This window comes from Pezoporus occidentalis, unplaced genomic scaffold (assembly GCF_034315485.1).
Source record: "Pezoporus occidentalis ecotype Australia unplaced genomic scaffold, CSIRO_AGI_Poc_V1 ctg35, whole genome shotgun sequence".
NCBI classification, from domain to species: Eukaryota; Metazoa; Chordata; class Aves; order Psittaciformes; family Psittacidae; genus Pezoporus; species Pezoporus occidentalis.
In genome coordinates, this window is record NW_026915483.1 from 2,743,639 (window position 1) to 2,763,870 (window position 20,232).

At 39.9% G+C, this 20,232-nt stretch overlaps 1 protein-coding gene across 27 annotated transcripts in view; it reads right to left on the reverse strand.

The window, feature by feature from the left end:
* MAGI1 (membrane associated guanylate kinase, WW and PDZ domain containing 1) overlaps positions 1 to 20,232 on the reverse strand; it is a 339,592-nt gene that overhangs the window by 157,960 nt on the left and 161,400 nt on the right. For all 27 annotated transcript variants that reach the window (XM_062630261.1, XM_062630259.1, XM_062630265.1 and 24 more), the window contains exon 2: positions 10,301 to 10,417. In XM_062630261.1, coding sequence (XP_062486245.1) covers positions 10,301 to 10,417 — 117 coding nt within the window. The remainder of the gene's footprint in view (positions 1 to 10,300; positions 10,418 to 20,232) is intronic.

A 20,232-nucleotide genomic window follows, 5' to 3' on the forward strand; every position in this document is an offset into this window, starting at 1 on the left:
AAGGTGGTGCTCCAATGCCAAGCAGCACCGGAGAAGCATCCACACAAATTCACTGGAACAGTAAAGCAAACACTCTTTAGAACTCTCTGCCTTTTCTTGAGCAGAAAGAAGCGAACCATAAAGTACTTCAGGATGGGGAAAGAAGTCTTTGTCCTTACAGTAGCCCCAACTTCCCACCATGAAAAAACATCATCTCGAGACATGATTTTACAGCTGGGATTTACCTCACAGGGTGGAAGAAGTGTAAGATAGAGCACTCTTGTAGGTAAGAACAAACTTCTCCAACAGACTTCTCAATCTTTTCATCAGTACGTTTTGGATCCAATTCACTTACCATGTGGGAACAGCAAATGGGGAACAAACTGTGAATTCAAATAACTGTAAACTCAGCAAGATGTGGAAATAAAACACAGATGGTGCACTTCAGATTAAGGGTCAGTGTTTTAGCGTCGCTTCCCACTTTTACATTATGATAGGTAATGCATAAGAACCACCTTCTTTCTCCTTGAGACAGCGCTCTAATTAAGCCATGACTCACTTAGGAAAACAAGGAGGCAAGTGATACCTCCATGGAAGCCTCTCTGCCAGTGGAGATGAGCTAAGGTTACTTGGTTAAGGTGAGGCTCATGGCTTTGCTGCTTGCGGATCAAATTTTAAGAGCGGAGCTGTCTCTGCTGGACAGACACAGCCAAGAAAAAAACATTTCTTTATCTTTTCCAGCTCCCGCACATGCGGCAGCAGGGCTCTGCCCAACACCCATCACAGCCCCTTGCCACAAGCATCCACTTGGTCCCCTCTTCATCCCCCACATCCCCAGTAAGATTTGCAGAGACTGCTCTGATTACCTGTTGGCAAAAGCCAAGAACACAACCACTGCTACCAGCATTACCCTGTTCCAACCCTTTAAAAGTGCCCAGCACTAAAACACTGTTGGAGGTCTGCATCGTGCTTTCATGAACATTTGGTCCATTTTATTCTTTAAAACTGATTTTGTCCTAAGTCTCAGAAATTGAATTTAGGATGTCCTTATTCTTGCTGAGAAGTGTTAATTGCACATCCAGGGCCCTCCAGGAAAGGGTCTGCTTGTAAGCACAAATTCAAAGAAAAAAAATAAAGGAGTAAGCACAGATTAGATGACAAAAGAACTATAAATCTAGAGAAGCGTGAAATGCCAGATAGAGTAGCAGTAGTGATTGTAAGGTGACTATTACCTTCAAAATATGCCAGAGGTTGTTTATCAGATCAGAGTTAATGAAGGAGAAATCTAATAGTGCTATAATATTAACTTTACCACTTTAATGGTATCATCAATGTTCTATTATGTGGGCAATTCACAGAATGTCTGTCAACGTGATGCTCCTAACTGTGTGGTTAGTTACACAGGAGCAGCACTACCGCATCTCATCAGCTGCTCCCTTCCAGAAACACTGGGTGTTTGCAGAAGATTGCAGAAGGTGAAGTGAGACAGGAAAATAAACATGTAAAATTATGGGAATGCAAAAATGGGAAAGATACTTATGAACATTATGGGATGATGTTTACATTCCTGGAAGAACTGGCTCTAGCTCTGTTCCATGTTCAGCCTTCCTCCTTCTGCACTGCCATGTAGTGTCCTGCCGGCTTCACCTCAAATCTCTTGCATGTCTTGCAACACATATCTGGATTTAGGAGAGCTGAAAACCTGCTCAATGTTCAGGCACATTTTCAACTCTCGTGTATTTGCCCCCTCTGAACAAAAATGCAAAACCCCTATACCTTAATGTAACAGGAACAAAGACAGCATTAAGGGCTCAGAATCTAACAGGTAAATGAAAAGTCAAAATACCCAGTTTCAAGGTTTTGATTGCTAATTCAAGACCTATGAACAGCAGGAGATGGTAATGCTGCATTTATAAATATCCATCTCCTCATTTATTCAAGGAAGAGTTTGCTAAAAGCAGCTGTTTCTTAATTTGGAGTTCCTCCTTTCCCCATCACCTGCCCCAGCCGCTCAGTTCTGAGGTTTGCCACTTCAAATCCCTAATATAGCAATGGTTACCTGCACATTTTTAGCATATGACAGTCTCCCATTAAGTAGCTTTAAATTTGGTAGAAAAATCCATACCGCAGTGGCAGCTGCCATGAAGGTCTGGAATAAGAATGAGATATCAATTTATGTAATAAGCAATACTACTTCTTCATATAGACCTCCTTTTACCAACATTTGTTTATTGTTTTTTCTCCTGGTAAATGAAATGTTAAACCTAAAGTTTAAAGAAGTGCAGGTAGTGAATGAATGATGAAGCATGAAAAACAATTCACTGACAGGTGAAGCTTTCACGGGTCTTTGATGCGTTCCTCCATCTTCATCTCCAAAAAGACCCTGCAAGTAGAACTGCTAGATCACCATCCACCTGATTACTCCGTGATGCACGTCTCATTTTGAAGATACATTAGCCTTTCAAAGAGCCATTAATTAAAATAAAGCCTGAGACAGGACAAAGACCTTTAAAAGAAATTCAAGGAACCAGTGTCCCCCTTAAACAAATCTGTTCTGGCAATGACCCAGGAATCTTGACTTCATAACTCAAAGCTCTAATTATCCAAGAGCACATTATAAGAAAAGGATACATCTAGGCCGTTATGACTAATAGGAAAGATTTATTTTTCCTTCCAACAGGGGCAGAACTAGAAATATTTATTCTTTTTTTTTTTTTTTTCCTACCTTCTTATTCACTGAGGGTGGGGGAGGAAGGAAATCAGTGAAGATTAATTTACAGAGTTACTCCTAGTAAAGGTACCGGGTATGGCTTTCCTCAAAGAAAACCAGCTAGCAGAATCTAAACAGCTTTATAAATGATTATATGGCTAATCTCCCCTCTGCTGAAATAAAAAGAGAAAGGATTTAGAGGACAAATACAGTATGCTTTATGTGAAGAAGCATGGTAATGTTAAAAAAAGGATAATGGTCTGAAGATGAAATGCAGCAAGTCTGCATCCTCATCAAACCATCAGGAGGTTGCATCTGCCATTGAATTCCTGGGCTCAGAGACTATGAAGGCAGCAAGATACATGAGCGGGAATCATCTGCAATGCCACTGGTTTTGCCTGCAGTACACTGCAGGTACTGCACTGGACAAGAATACTATCAATTAAATGGGATTTTTAGGTGTTCTCTTTTAAGTCCTGGCTTCTTTGATGACAGAAGCATAGGGCTTTTGTAACTGTGAAACCACCACACATGTCAACACATCCAAGCACAAACACACCTATACAGAGTGATGGGTGCTTTCTAGAGGGAGTTAGTCATGAAACATCAAATGTGAATCACGAATGCAAGTATGAGTGGAAAAACAGGTCAAAGAACAGCTACACATTTAACTTCTCCTCAATTTAAACCGTTCCCTTTGCCTGGAACACTCATTCTCTTGGCTGGTAGCATAATCAATACACTGTAAACCTTGAACAGATACATGATGGTAGTTGAAAAGACATCAAACTGCCTCAATAAAATCAAATGTTGGGACATCACAAAAGCTCTAATCAGGACCCTGAGACATCATATGAAAAACTATGGCATGACAGAGCCAGTTTTGAAGTACACAATGTGGGGCAATTCACCTCCACCCCTTCAACCTCCCAACAGCAGTACCTGTTCTCAGCTTTGATTTATTCTCAGCTTTCCCAGAGACTCACAACCTTAGAAACCTTTACATTTTAAAACATACGCACATTGTTTGCACTAACTAAATACCCACTTGCAGATGCTTTGCCATAGTACAAAGCAACTGCAATGAAAAAAAAACCCCACAAAATTAAGTACACTGGGGACTAACAAAGAAAACAAAGAAAACTAGCCATGTAATCTCTTCCCACACTTCTTACCCAAATCTCCTTTGGAAAGTGGCATGGGAGAGCCTATGAGGCTGAGCTCTTCTGCTTTGTAGTGTTCTCTGGTGCCCCATGCAATTTCAACTGGGTGTACAGTGAAACACAAAAAAGCTATTCCTCACAAATGGGTAAGCAGATGGAGAGGTATTTGCTATTGTAAGTGTATTTATTTCCAAATGGAAAAAAAAAAAAATGATACCCAACAGCTCCAGTGGCACAAAATGCACTATTGATCTGAAAGGACAGGCCAGATGGAAGAAAAGGTCCGAAGTCTCCTAGATTAAACACAAATGAGTGTCTATAGAAAGGAACTAAACTACAGAAATATTGGCCCTGTTATCCCAAACAAGGCATTTATTTCTCTCTCAAAAGAGAAATCACATCTGGTTCACTAATATGTGAAATAATTATATCCCTGATAACTGCAGGGGACACTCCTGCAATTCTGTAGCACTCCCTGGAACACAGCTACAAGGGGTTTCTAAACCCACTGGTTGTGCTCAGAATACAGTCCCTGCTGCAAATATAGGAAAAATTAAGTATAGAAAGTATTAAAGTACAAAACTACCTGGCATGGAAAATATACCTCATTCGTCAGAGTTAGGTTAAATCACAAGCAAAGAATCTTAAAAAAAAATTACAGTTACATACTGCTGGTACCTTTATGTGGCACCCTACTGATAAGGACGCTACTTAAAATATACTTAAATTTTTTTCCTACCATCAATCTTGTAAAACAATTATTTTTCATGTGTTAGGAAAAAAAAGATCAGTCTGCTCTTCATCACCTTATCGGTGTGGCTTTCCGATGAATATTTCATGGACAATGTAACTTTTTCTCATTACAAAAGCAGAATTACACCTCTAGGAAAGGAGCTGCAACAAAAGGTACTTGGATAATAAAGGTGGCTGCAGGTCTGAAAAGCTTTTGAGAATTCTGAGAACATTTGTGTACATAAACTGATGATTTATTGCCTGTGAACAAAAATAATGTGCACTGTCAGTGATTCTGTTTATCCTTAATAAAAATTAGTAACTAAAAATAACCTCGAAACTGTGACTCAAATATCCCCACATGTAAAAACACATGCATTTGCAGCATAAAGGTCTTTTTGCTTCACTCCAACAATTTCCCAGTACACTGATACAGTATTAAGCTCAATATTCTAAAGAAAAGAACCTTCTGTAAGCAGGTTTGCATATCCCTTCTACCAATTCATTTTGAGGTTCAGAATGCTTACAGGGAGCCCGGCGCTACAGGGCTTTAAAAGCTATCCTGGGAAATCACCTAAGTCTGCATGTTTGACAGCAGTTCCATCACACCTCAGCCTACTCAGTCTCTCTAGTCCTCCATTAGCTGCAGATGATGGTGGTTATGCAGGTAGCAGCTTATCTGACTCTTGGAGCAACTAACCTACCCTTTGGTAGTTCAATTATTTATTAAAACATTGAATTAGATAGTAAGGTCTAATGTGCTCATCTACATCCACTTACTAAAGATTGTCCCATAAATACTGCAGTTTCCTTGTTCAGCATTATTGGTTTTCCTTAAGGAGACTTTTCTTTTGCACCAGCAGATTGCTTGGAATAAAAAACTTATTCTTACATTTCCCACTGAAATGTGGGGTAGCTGATGCCAGCCAGGAGCCTGGGTGTCCTTGTCTTTTTCCAAGTCCCCTTACAGATCACTCAACACTTACACTATAGGTTTTTATCCATTTCTTTCTCTTTTGCTCCTCAATCCCCTGTAAGACTAACCACAACACTTGGAGCTGCTGTTCTGTAATTGAAGACAGAGGAACAGATCAAACTCTGGGAAGGTGAGAGAAAAGACAGCAGAAATTAAAGTGGTAAATCTCTAACGTTGAAATCTCCAGCCAATTAATCTCAGGGCATGTACTTGTTTTGGGAAAGTGAACCAACTGTTGAACGATGACCTCCTGAGGTTTTAAAATCCAGAAGAGGAGGTAAAAAGAAGAGATTGACACACAGCCTCTAGGCTGACATCTAAGACTTAACTCTAGTCTAGCCATTACATTGGCCCTGTTCCATCTACCATCAAACAGACCTTGTACTTTCCAGAGTTTTGCTTCTGAAGACTACAGCCTGGCAAAGACAGGAGTTGCACAGTACTGAAATAAGACAAATAAAGACTATAGGTGAATAGTGAGGGGACCATTGATCTGTTATTTCAGTCATGCCTGCACCAGGTATACTGTTTTGGCAAGTAAAGGTACGGATGCCAGACTGTGCATAGCTGCCTCTGTGTCTCACATGGGACTGAAACGAGTGGAGAATCAAGTAAGCGTGCTCAGAAGAAAGAAATTAAAAAACACATCAAAACCAACCAACTAAACCACCAAATCCAAACCAACATGCTGAGATAAGCGTTTATGGAAATAATATCTCCTCTCTGATTCTATTCAATACACTTTAAAAAGAGAACTGCTGTCAGGTTGTTGAGAATAAGCAGTAAAGACAAATGGCTAGTACTGCTTGTTTGTTTTAAACAGATGCCCTCTACCATCACTTCAAAATGAGGAAGATAATCCTGTCTGTTCAGCCTTCCATGAACAGTGGTTTAGACACGCTGCTGCACTCACTTAAAGTAAGTTGCTATCGCATATCTTTCTCAATTAACACTACTGCACAGAGATATTCTTACATGGATTTCCAACTAATCACATTTTACATTAAGTAAATCTTCACATATACAAGTCCTGTTTTGGGGAGATCTGCTCCTAAAGTACTCTCTGAAACCTAAAGGCAGGATGTCAACACATGCTACATCACGGACTTTCAGTCTCCCCCCAGATAAGATGTAATGCAAGTCCCATCAACTTCAGTTAACAAAGGTGGACTCAGACATGAGTGCCCCAGCAAGATGCCTTACACAGTTGGTAAACCTGCTTTTTGGCTTTTAAGTGTTTAGGCTGGCAAAACTGAGCTGGAATAAGTGAAATTCACACTAAAAATAAGCTTTGGGCAAAGTCTCTGCATCAGTCAAAGCACTTTTGGTACAGTCATGGCCAATCAGTAATCATGAAATGGTTGCCAATTCTCAGTCCACTCCAAGCTCAATGGAGCCATTAACCAGCCCACAAATAGAGCATTATTTCTGATGATCTTCATTAGGCACATCAGAAATCAGGAAAAATGTGGTGCTTCAAAAGAAAACAAGGCAAAGGGGATAGATAGAGACTGGACCAACATCCTGCTAATCTGGATGATGCACTTGAGTTTTTTGTCTAGTTTTGACAGTGGATCGTACATGCTAGGAATGCACTTATTTATCTGAACACATAAGGAGAATAACCCTGCTCAAGTTTAAGATGTTGTGTTTTTCCTAAGCAGAAAAAAGAAGTCTAAAAGGTCTCTGACCCAGCCTACGAAGTTAACAGTGAAATGATAGCATCAGGAAGAAAGTGAAGGAAATCAGACATAGTTGGTTCAGCTGAAATAAAAGCTAGTTCAGCAGCTGAACTCCACTAATTCTTTCAAAGATTTGCACACTGTAAATGCATGGTTTCATAAGCATTTCCAAATGCCTAACTAAGGTGTCCTGCCTCTCCTCCTTACTTTGGCTCAGTCCTAGATGATGATGCTGAAGTTGTAAATTCCAGAGGAGAATGCTTTTATTCTGTAAATAAACCCATGGGTTTGGTGTGACAGTAACAGCAGAGCACTCATGACAGCACACAACAAAACTTGGAGGACACCTGGAAGCTTGTCACTGCTGTTGTTCACCACAGACCTTTGCAGAAAATGGAGAGGATACAGCTGAGAGTATGAAGACTCAGAGGAAGCCCACTGGAGGGGTAGAGACCACTGAGGAGCAGGGGAAGACTTCAGCTTGCAAACATAACTGTGTGGTTCACCTGCTTCTTTCAATAATACTTCACTTCTGGATCCATTTCAAGGTTTCATTTCTTTATGATGGCTCCCAAGTTTAGGGATGAAGTCCTCTGGCCTCTTGGAAAACCATCCCTGTGTCCACCCATTTAGGCAACACTCATATCCCCTTTGGGACCAGACATCATCCCACTCTCTTACCCATGACTGCTCATGAGAAAATAAAGCAAAACCTCAACCAACTCGCCTAAAGTAAAAATCTAAATGATGCTTAAGCAGTGTGTCATTGCAATTTGAAACAAAGAGGTTGAGTCAAACGTTCTGCATCTTTCCTCCCCTCTACTTGACTTTTATCTTCTACAAAAACTAAAACTGTGTCTTTACTCAGTGCTCAAGTCAGCCAAGCACACAACCGGCACATGGCTGTGTGGGGAACAGAAGCCCCCTGGGTTTTCTCACCCCCTGTAACAAACTAGTCAGAGCTGAGCCACATGGCTCTTACTGGAATTTCTGGGGATGAACTGGTTAACATTGTCTTCCTCCACTTTGTATTTACTAATTATCACTTCATTTAGCCTTTATATTAGTGCAACAAAAAGCAGCTGTCAAGCCAAGCATGCTCAGTCCAAGTGACCTTGTGCTCTTGTTCGCGTTTACCGCATAATCAGCAGGGAATTCCATTTTTAAAATACAAGACTTCATAATCCATTAGCACTTGAGATTGGTCCAGGGCTCTGGATTTACTGGTCACGTGTACCAAGGAATAAAAAAAACATGAGTGTACAGCTAGATTAATCTCCAGACCTGTAAAGCATCCCAACCCACCATACATATGAATTATTAGCATCATTCTTAAAAGCTACCACTGATACCATCATCACAGTACATGAAGAGAAAATTAAATGCTACTGCTTTAAAACTCCAAGTATGGAAACACACAGTAACTAACTCCGCTTCCTAGATTTTCCATTTGTTTAATAAATGGAACATAAGTACTGATGTTCTTATTAATACATCGACAACGTTTCCTCCAGCTATTTCTAAAAGGCAGGAATCACTTTCATTGCTCTTAATTTTATACCAAAAGTCTTTAGCGAGTCCAAGCAGTTTAGCTCACCTTTAAGTTCAATAAATCAGAGAAAAGAATCACAGGAAAGCATTTCAAAATGTAACCTTGGTAATGCCCAAAATGTTTCCACAGAACTTACATTCATTTGCTTTACTTCCTGCTTTAGAAATTGGAACAGAACACACAAGCAGAAGGACATTAGCATCACAACATTGCATCTTCCAACCCAAACATTGCATGTGTTCTCCTAGAAGGCACTTTTCACAGTACGCCTTAAAAACCCTGCAGCCTGGCAAGTTAGGTGATTGAAAAGTAATCATATTTCACATTGACAAAATGGAAAATGGAAGTGTTCAATAGCAAATAATAATTTATATTTACTCTTTATGTCCATGCACAACACTTTAAATGTAATTGGTCCATGCTTTCCACTGATAAAATGACAATAAACTCAATGATGATATACAGCATCTGCCATTTGAAGAATCAACATTTGTCAGTGTTACCACAGTTTTAACTGTGGTCCAACACAGTTCTCCTGCATGCAACACTTAGATTGAAAATGGCTATTGCTCTACATACCGCTATATGATATTTGTTGGCAAATACTGATTTTTGAGTGGCATCATCATTATTCAACACTTATAGAAGTCTACCAGGATCAAGAACCTCTGATTCATGTTGAGATAGAAAACTTCAAAATAGTTGGCTGCTCATCTCAGTATCCTGTAACTAAGATGTTTATCAGTTCTTATCCCAGCCTGATCTGAAAGGCATGACATTACTCCCACAGCTCATCCTAGTTAAGCAGAAAAAACAGTTCTTTAGAACTGTTCTGTATCCTGGCAGCTGGAGAATGCCAAACAGCAGTGCTTTCTGAAGCAGGATCATTCTTCACTCTTTGTATATCTTCCCAAAATTGCAAGGACAGTCTCATTTTGAGTAAAGATTCTGAAATTCTAAAGATTAACACCTTCCAAAACATCTCCATTTTCCTTCTGGTTGCTTGTGGGGTTTTTGAGTGAAAAAGAGCATTTCTTTCTCAGCTTCACTACCTCTTGCTGCTTATCTCCTTACATGAATTGAGGATGACCTCCCCACAGTGGCAGTTGCCTGCTACAATGGCACACAGCCATAAAAGGCTGTTAAATTTCACAAGTTAAATAAGCATTAGAAATAAAGTTCTGCTAAGGAAATCAAAATACAAGCAGGGTTTTTTTATTCCTAGGTTTCAAACCAATAAAAGAACACTCACCATAATGGCGTTCATGAAGACTATTTCTAAGGCAAGCAGTTAATTAATGGCTGGTTTAAAAGGTTTTTTTCTCCAAAGTAACCATCACCATCAACTGATCCCAAAAAGTTAATCATAAAAGCAGAGTTCAGGGATGAACTGTTTTCTGTATCAACCCTACCTGAACCCGATGTGCACACCACCACGTGAAGACTGCCTCAAAAAAACCCAGAAGTGAAGCATGTAATCCACTGGGTCAATGTTTTGTTACTTACAAGGCACAGCATGGCGATAAAGGTTATCTCTAATAGTTTGCTGCAGATCGTGATCCGGCGATCCTTTCTGAAACCTCTGGTTAAGATAGTGTCTCAGGTCTTTGTTCAGTCTGCTTCCTGCAAAGAGAAAAACAGCCCTTTATTTATTTCTAAATGCACACAATTAACATTTCCAATCCAGGCAAATGTTAGAGTTCCATTCCAAGTCCCCTAAATTATGGCACGCTGACTTTAGGAGTGGAGGCTCATCTTCCTCTACAAATGGCTAATTACCAAAAAAAACCTCGCTGTAAACAAGAGGTCTCTCTTGTCTCATAACACATCTTTCTTCCTGTGGTGTTAAACAGCTCATCATTCCCTTTTATCACTTCTTTGTCTGAGCAAATGGAGAGAGACAGATAATGTGAAAAAGAAGAAAAATAATAAAGGCAGAGTACTGCTTTTGCAGCTCATTGGAGGGTGAGTGGGGCAGACAGACAGAAGGCAAAGGCTGCTGCCACTGGAGGTACTAATGTAACTGAACATGACACAAAATCAAACAAGTGCCATACTTTGCATTGGTATCTACCCAAGCACACAGCAGGGGTTAGAAAATAATTGATTGAAGGAATTAAGAGCACCCAAAGTCCTTAAAACCAACAGAATAATATGCAACACTTTTGACTTGGATCTCTTTGTTACTTTATTCGGTTTTTAACACTTTCAGAAGTGTGTGGGAATAAAGATGAGTTGAAAACAAATGAGAAAAAAAAAGAAGAAAAACAAAGAAAAATTAACATAGTTATTAATGAACATTACTACTGGCTGAATAGCAAAGCCTTTCTTGTAGCAGAACTTATGAACTGGAGCAATTCACTGAAGTCTTTTCCCAGAAATGTAGTATTTCCAAGTCTGGAATAACATTAATTTGACTGAAGAGCAAAAACAACCAGGCAAGCACACACAGAGAACAGGGGCAGAAACAATTATGCTCTAAAAAATAAAAGGAAAATACCACTGGAAAAGCTTCAGAGAAACACACCCAGGATGATCAAAGTTTGGAGCAGTTGCTGTACAAAGACTAAGAGAGCTGGTTGGGATGCTGCAGCCTGTTGTGGACTTTGGTCCTCAACACACCCAAAGAGCAGATGGGGACTGGCTCTCCCAACACAAGGACCAGGAGACACCATGGAAAGCTGAAGGGAGCTTGGCTGAAACCCACACACATCAGCAGTAGTTCACACAGGCTTTGGCAGATCTTTTTGCTGAAGAGCACTGAGGGTCCAAGAAGCTTATTGAGGAGCTTTAATGGGAGACTGGAAAAGCACTTGGAGATGGACCTCCTGGGGGCTGCAGAAAGGGGTGTAGTTGAAAACAAATTGGTGGCTGGGAGCCATAGGAAAAAAAAATAAGGGAATATCAAATATTTTGCTCTTTTCCTTTCCTTTGCTAAGCATCTTATTTATGGCCAGAGCTGTAGTCAGAATGGTGGGCTACATGGACTTCAGGCTGAACCACTGCAGCTGTTTCTATGGTCTGTTATAATTTGCATTATGATTTTTTGGACTGTGAATATGTAATGAAGAGATCATCTCAATACTGGTTGACACTGAATATAGCATCACAGTTGCAGATTCCTGACTGGAGCCTCTAGGAATCACTGCAGAGCAAATCAAGAATAATAATACCACAACAGAGCACAGTTGGACATAGGTCTGGGAAGCAGAAGCGGTTCCAGACAAATGAGAGTGCAGCCCATTAAATGACCATGGGCAGGAACAGCCTACCTGCCTAATGCAGTCCTGCAACATTTTAACTGAAATGTTAATTAAAAGCCAAAACTAAACACAAAAAACCCTAATCTGAAATACTACATCAACTTCCAGAAAATAAATAGGGGATTTGTATTTATGTTCTTTTTTTTTTGTTTTAAACTAAATTTCTTGTTGATGAATAGAAAGCTCAGGCAGTAAGCTCAGCTATTAAAAGAAGGAAGATTTTTAAGGACAAAAATGCATACTACAGAAATGGCTCAAAACCTGAAATTAAGGCAAATAAAACTGGCTCTACACACTTCCCTGACTTACCCCAGCAATGTCTCTCACCCCAAGAGCAGATTAGCCACTCATCTGCTAACAAACGATCTCTGGTTGTTGCACTATAAAAATGGTTTTTCACATAGGAAGCACTCGAGGGCTTGGTAGACCTGTGGGTTACAGTTTTCCAGTATCCGAGCTGACCTTCTGAACTTTAGATGTTTGGTTTTATAACACATCCTTATATTTCAAAGGAAGACTGGGGACCAAAAATAGAGCATCTCCTGAAATAATAAGGCATCTCTTTATCTTTTAACTAAACAGTCCGTGTTTTTCTTTGCACAAGAGATAGTAAGACAAGGAGGTTTCTCACAGCAAAAAGAGCAAAGACGACAAATAGTTCGGACCTAATGCAAGAGCTTATTAGAGTGAAAAAATGAATGCACTGAGCTGCATGTATCACACAACATCGGCTTTCTCCTGAAATACCGTGATTCGTAATTCAATGGATTTATGTCATCGTAATGTCTAGAGGTGAGAAAGCTCTGCTGGGCTAAGGCTTGTTTGACCACACAAAATATGCAATTTACTGATGATACCTGCTTTTAGCTCCCCTCTGTGCCCATTCCATCTAACATCTCAGTCTATTACAGCCCCCACTGGAAAGTTTGGTTATTTGGTTTATGCAGTAGCTGGGATTTCCCAGCTGAGTCACTGATGCACTAGTCAAGATGGCAGTTACAAAAATAGGGGCTATAGCAATGCTTACACTCACATGATTGTCCCCTCAGGGAGCTCACAGTGATGCTCATTTCTATTACATTTACTTTAAATGGAGATAAAAAAAGAATAGAGGGGAAAAAAAAAAGAAACCAACCACACAACAAAAAGCGCTTGTTAAGCCACATTTTTGTTGCTAAATTCCAGCAAATTCTTGATGAAAATGAAGGCTTCTTGCAGCCCTGACAATCTCAGCTTTAGGCAAAAGCAGGCTCACCTGATGCAATCCGCTCCAGAGCACAGAAGACAAAAATGAGCTGAACACAGAGACCAGCTCCATGTAGGAAGCTGCCAGAAGGATACAGCCTGGACCATGCTGGATTCTCTACCATTTGATTATCTACCACTCTGATTATCTTTTCCAAAAATCTCCTCAGAATTGAGAGGACACGTGCTTGGTATTGACATGATTTAATAGATTCCAGTGCTAGACACAAGTTTGTAAGCTCTGACAAATTCTTTTGGAGCCCAAAACACAGGCACTTGCAATTCCTGGGAATCTGAAGGATGTGGCAGTGGTATTTCAGCAACCTCCTGTGTGCAAATTGTAGCGGTAAAATTAATTCAGACCCTTGCTCGTGCACCCTCCCTCTGAAAAGAAGTCTCACCCTCTGATGGCTTCTGTTCATACACCAACAACCATCAGGCTGGGTGGAAGGGCCACACAGAAGCCATCCCTTTGAAAAGTCTAATTCCATACATAAATTGTGCTCAAGAAAATACCTGGCTCCAGTTTCCTTAGAGATGAGCTGCCTTAACTAGAAGTATGCTACTACCCTTCAAAATGCTCCTCTGTTCTCAAGGAGATTAGATCTTACATTTACTCTTTCTGAGATCCTTTCTTCTCTGCTGAAAGCATGCAAGGAGATCCTACACTGATAACAGTGGAGGAACAAAAGATGCAACCCAGGAACAGCTGTTTCTAAATGAGAAGATATAGTTCTTAAGACTCAGTGCTCAGCTCTCCCTTCCTGCTGGTTTTGATATGTTGGACATGCATTTATTTGTACACAAAAAAAAAATCACTTTTATTTCTGTAATAAAAATAAGGCTGATAAATTTAGCTCTAGAAAATCAGATATAAGAAAATGCAAACAGAAATTCTTCCCTGCTAAACTCACCAAAATTCATATTTTAAAGGTTTTAGAAGTAAAACATGTTCAAAGAAGTTTTTCTCTTGTTGCAACAGTTTCCTTCCCTTTTTCCCCCACTAATGAAATGTGAATACAGAGTCAGAGAATCAACTTTCCACTGCTTCTCTCCATGCAGTACCACTCCAAATCTGAGAGGTTTCCATGCTATTATCTGAATCCTTCTTTACCTTTGAATGAAACAAAGGGCAACTCACTGAATGGCTGAATTCTCAATTATTCTTAATTATTATACAGCATTTTAGAGCACATTAATGATCTTTCAAACCATTATATCACAACAATACTTTCGTAGCAAAAACAAACCCAAAGGGAGAAGCAAAACATCTCCTAGGGGAAAAAAGGTACTGACATACAGTTTTCTGAGAAACAATAAACTGTGCTTGTTGGTTTTGTGTTGATAAATATGTAGCCTAGATGTTTTTGTGACTAATGAAAAATATTGACTGTTTCTAACCGCACTTCTTTCAAACCCACAACCCTCTGTCACACATTTGTCCTCCAGAACATTAAAGCCACTAGAGAAACTATGCTTTGAGTTATGCTCTGATGCTTATTGCTGTGATTTCCAGCTTCTGCAAGGAAGAAAGCTGTATACCAGATCATCTAACACTGTCTTTACTGCATAAGAACATCCATCTCTTCCAAAGCATTACCACCAGCAAGCAGCAGTGCAGACCTGGGTGGGGCGAAAGCCTTTTGGCCTTATTGACATATGGGTTTTCAATAGGGAAAGCAAACTGCATAAATGACCAAGCAAAATCTGATTTTTTTCAAGAGAAAGCTGAGTGCGAACATTGCAGGGCTGACAGGACCTTCCTGCCAGCTGGTAGGTAGTCTGTGCCAGAACTGTGCAATATGTACATTCTGAAGATGGATTTTGAACTCATGTTTTATGCAATCAGAAATGAGCATTTTAGAGTTTATGTTTATATTAATTACTGCAGCTAGTTTATCCCATTTATGTCTTGAGATGGTCATAGATAATCCTAATAAATAGCAGTACGCTGGCAGAGCCCACAGATGCTTGTGCAAAGACAAGTCACAGTCAGGCCTGGGACAAAGTGGTATCTGACCTATATTACACTCCTAATAAGCAGGTTTACACTAGCATATATTTTTGGTTTACCCTTCTTCGGAAAGAACTGCTATATTGACAGTGACCGATAGCATCTGAACTGGAAAAATCTGTTTTCCATTCCTGAATTGCCACAGAATTCCCCTTTTCTCTTATTGGGATCTCAGTTTAAAGGCATCTTTAGCAGACGGGTTCACTGCAGGCAGACAAATACCATTTCAAAACAACAGGGCCATGAAGCAATGAAAGGTTAAAGGCCTCGCTAAAGGGATAAAAGTGCAATAGAGTCATCTGGATTAAGACCCTCTCTCTCAGCCTTGATATCTACATGGAGAGGGAAGGATTCATTTTTTTAAAGACACAAAGATTGCACATGCCGGATTTGCAGTATAAACCCCTGATTATAACACACTGTCTTTCATCTGAAGATCTCTATCTGAAGGTATTTAACAGACACTAATAAGTTGTCACGGTTGGCAGGGGTTTATTTCTGTGCTACAAAAGGCAGAACCGCAGCTAAGCAAAAAAAGCAAACATCAAAAAACTACCAACAAAAAAAAACCAAAACAAACACCCTCCTCCCCCACCCCAAAAACCCACTGCCTCACTTAGAGGCATGAGCAGAGAACCTGAAGCTCACATTTTCTAAAGCACCTTGTAGATCTGCAGTCTCAGTTGACTGGCCTCCCAGCCTGGATGACTTCACACTCCTTTCTCCAAGGCTGCTGCTCTATCCAGCAGAAAGGACCCAGTGCAAACTCAGCTACAATGAGAGCCAAAACAGCTCCCCTTAATTACATAGTGTATTAAATTAAGCTGGTTATAAAACCATCATCTCCCTTATAGAAAAAACAAACAACACAAAAAAGAGCAAAAAACAAAAAACCTCAATGTATTTTTTTTTTAATAAAAGTGAAAATATTAATAAAGTAACTAAAGACAACTTCTCTATCTGTTGTATAATTCCCAATAAAAAGTGGGGTGTAGACAGGGCTCCTGAGAATCAGAAGCCACTTATTCAAACCTTTCCGTGCAGCACTTGGCACAACAGTAGTGCCAGGGCATCACCACTATACCTTACAAATACTTGCAATGGATTTTTCCTCAAGTCCTCACATAAAAGTGGCCCTGACACTCACTATAAATTTTATTAATGTCTGCAGAGATTGTATTCTATTTCTGGATCAATTAACATCATAATTTTTATGGCAAGGTCCAGTAGGCAGCAGCCCATCTTAGAAGACAAAATGAAGGCTGAGTGGATATTTATCATTTAACAAGACTGCGCTGGTAACCACATCTTCATCAAATATTCTTCATCCCAGCAGTTGTTAGACAAATGCTAATAGTTTGTGCTATATCATTTCATTCTGTCCCATCCTTGTCTTCCAGCTGCTGTCCAAAAGTGATTATAAATAATGGGGCTATAAAAGCCATTCAATAATTAGAAGATTCATTGGCCATATGCCAGCAGTGACAAAAGAGAGTGATTTATGTAAGATGAGTCTGTCACATCTGCCAGATCACAGTTTCATTATGCTTGTGGCTTTAAGGTCACAGTTTAACGCTGTTCCAACAGCCATTTGTCAAGAGGGTGCTGGGAAGAAGAGGTGAAATAGATCATGGTTTTGTTTGCTTTCTTGTTTTAACTACTAGGTAAATAAGTAAATAAAGTCCAGTACCTATGTTTGTTATTTCAGGTCTCTTGTGAGGTCAAAGAGACAAGAATATAGAGTAAGACAGAAAACATTCATCATTGTTGGCCAGAGTTCAAATAAGATCACAAAGCAAAAACATCCAGTTTAAAAGCTTTGAGAATTCAGGTGGCTTCTTAAATGCAATATAATCTAGGCATGCTCTATCTTCCAGCCACCCATGAAATGAAGGCTCCTTGTAAACCCGTAACATGTCAGTAAATTAATTGCTTCCACATTTTCCTAACACAAGTAAACTTAGAATCTTTTTATGGCTCAGTGTACTAAAAAGATATTTAAACATTGCCATGGGAGTTCATCTTAACAATTAACATGGCTCAGCAGACACCTGATTTGACTCCAATTCTGTTTTCTTCTCTTATTTTCCCTCTATCAAAAAACAAACAAACAAAAAGAAACAATGAACTTTTATCGCTGGATACAAACCAGCCCCATAGAGTTCAGATGTTTTGGATGGTCCCCATAAATGCTTCAATAGCCTCAACTGTATTGTTAATGATTGTTTCCATACTAATTTGGACAGTCTCTGTTGACGAAAACTACTGGTCTGAGGCTACAAACTGGATCTCTGTTGTAAATACCACATCCAGTCCCAATCAGTATATTAATTCATACCAGCCTGCTATAGCCAGACTCCAGTAAGATGAGCTGTTCAAATCACAGCCTGTATGTTTCTGTTATTTTAACAAATCCATACCGTAAGCAAAGCAAAATGACTGCCCATCCTTCCCTACCTTCCTGAAGTCAAACATACTTGCTGAATTTTATGCTTTAAAAGCCACTCAGAACAACAAAGCCACATCCATTTGCAAAATCCTTCCAGTAGAAGGAAATTATGTTAAGCTGGAGGGTTATGCTATAAAGAATTGCACAAAGTTACAGGATAAACCACCTACACAGCAATAAAACTCAACTTTGATGGAGCATGGTGAAGATTCCAGCACCAGCCCTAGCTGCTGAGTCAGCAGCGAGCACTTCAGGGCTGCTAGTAATTCCTGTCAGGAGAATGAATTAACACTTGTTACTTTATTACTAACAGGACTTCTTCAAATATTATTTTAGGTGGAAGCCATGAATCTGAAGGAGATGTATTCACTCAAACCTTTCAGGTTGCGCTCAGAATCATGAGCGGGAAAGAGTTTTCTTGGCACACTACCTTTTGGTATCCCTCTCAATTTGCATGGGTGAATGAACCAGCACTGAAGTGGTAATTCAGCATTTGCTCCTACAGAAATACACTTAACAGGTCATAAATCACCAGTGAAACTATTCTGCGAGTACCTAACCTAATCTACTGTATTTGCAAGGCATCCCACCTTATATTCTGTGCATTAATAGTGATTCATATTTCTACTGCAAATTTAAACAAATAGTGTTTTGGCTGAAAAGTTCCAAAAACCCACAGAGCTCAAGCGTGGAGGCTGAAGAGCAGAAATATTATCATTTATACACCAGGCCTGAAAATGTTGAGTGCTTGTGACAAATAAGCTTCTGTTGCCCACAGCTAAATTCAGACCAGCAACGCCAGCACGTGCAGCTGAAAGCCCAGCATTTCTCTCCCTTTGGCCTCTTCAAGCTTCTGGTGCCCTCGAGCTTCAGCCTTGAATTTCTCAAAGCTCCTACAGAAAATATCTTCCCTCATTTTCTGACATTTCTGCAGCCCAGGATAACCATTAGCCTGAAAAGAGAGAGGTCATGCAGCCATGACAGCATCCCAAGAAGGGAAACATGGTCTGGCATGGATGATGCCTGCTGGATAGATAACCGATTATTGCCATATCCTAGATGAAGCTTGATAGCAGGATGTCCTATAGGTCTGTCTAACATTGACAACTCAATAGCTTTCAAAGAACAAGGAAAAAAAAGGAAGAGTCTCACAGCATCATATTAAACAAATATATCTTGAAACTTTAAACCACTACAATATTAAAGCATGTGCCAACTCAAACTCTCTTTCTGTGGAGATTTAAAGGAGAGCCTTGATAGGCATAGTTCAGTCATTCGAAAGCTACTGCATGAATGATGGCAGAAATCAGATCTTTCTACGTCAAGAAAAACCTATTTTATTATTTTCTTCCTCAAAATACTGAGGTTTGAGTTTATTTTTTCCAAGAGCATAGTTTAAATATATCTACAGCCCTGGATTCCTTCTTTGAGCAGGTCAAGCATCTACAGTGCTGGTGGGTGACATGAATGCATGCTGCTAAAGCTGTGTCCACATGAAGGAAAAAACCCATTCTGTTGATCTTTGCTGCAGGCTACAACAGTTTTCCATGCAGTGGGGTCCTACCTTATAGTAAAGGCATAAAGAAGAATATGAGGACATTTTCTGCTCCTCTCTTCAAACATGCAATGTCTTTTGTGTCCATATGGAGCCTGTAGCACCATGACACTGAAGAAAGGACGCCGCTTTTCCAGAGAAAGTGGCAACTGTACCTGCTCCAGAGAGGTCCAGGAGGGAAAAATCTAACAAATGTGAAGACAAAAATACTTTGAAAAATCCACAGACATACAACAAGGAGAGAGCCCAGATCTCAGATGGTCTCTGACAATGGCAGCAGAGAACAAAGTGAGCCAAGGTGAGAGAAGGGACCTGCTGGCATGACAAATACAGAATATATCCCTACTAAAATGACAAATCTCCAAGATAAACCATTAACACTGATTACTAATCACACACACCATAAGGTTGAACGGGAGATAGGGGAGGTTCTTGTGCAAAGAACAGAGTAATGAAACATCCTCTAGACCCGTCTTCAATGAATTCTGGATTAGCATCATGCTAAATACTTAAGACAGTTCTGTGGCCGTACCAGTGCTGAACTAGAGGCTTAGGTTAACTGGCTGACAATCAAGCTGTAACATTAAAGCCATGTCCATAAATGCTTCCTCTTGGCAGTGACCTTAAATCAAGTGCCAAGAGCAAAGCCTTAGCTCTGAAAAACTTTACAGAAAGCCAGACCCAGAGGTGAACTAAGGGAAGCAGAGACATTCCTCCAAGAAGGCATTTTGTCTTTCACACAAAGACACTGCTGTATTGGGGCTTTCATACTGAGTGCTCCAGTAAGGAAGAGCAAAGAGGAGTATTAAGCGGTCACTACTGGCAAGAATCGTTGATGCTGCCATGTAGGCTTTTTATTAATAAAAAGAAAGACAGAAAAGAAAAAAACCTCCTACGCATCCAGAGTGAATG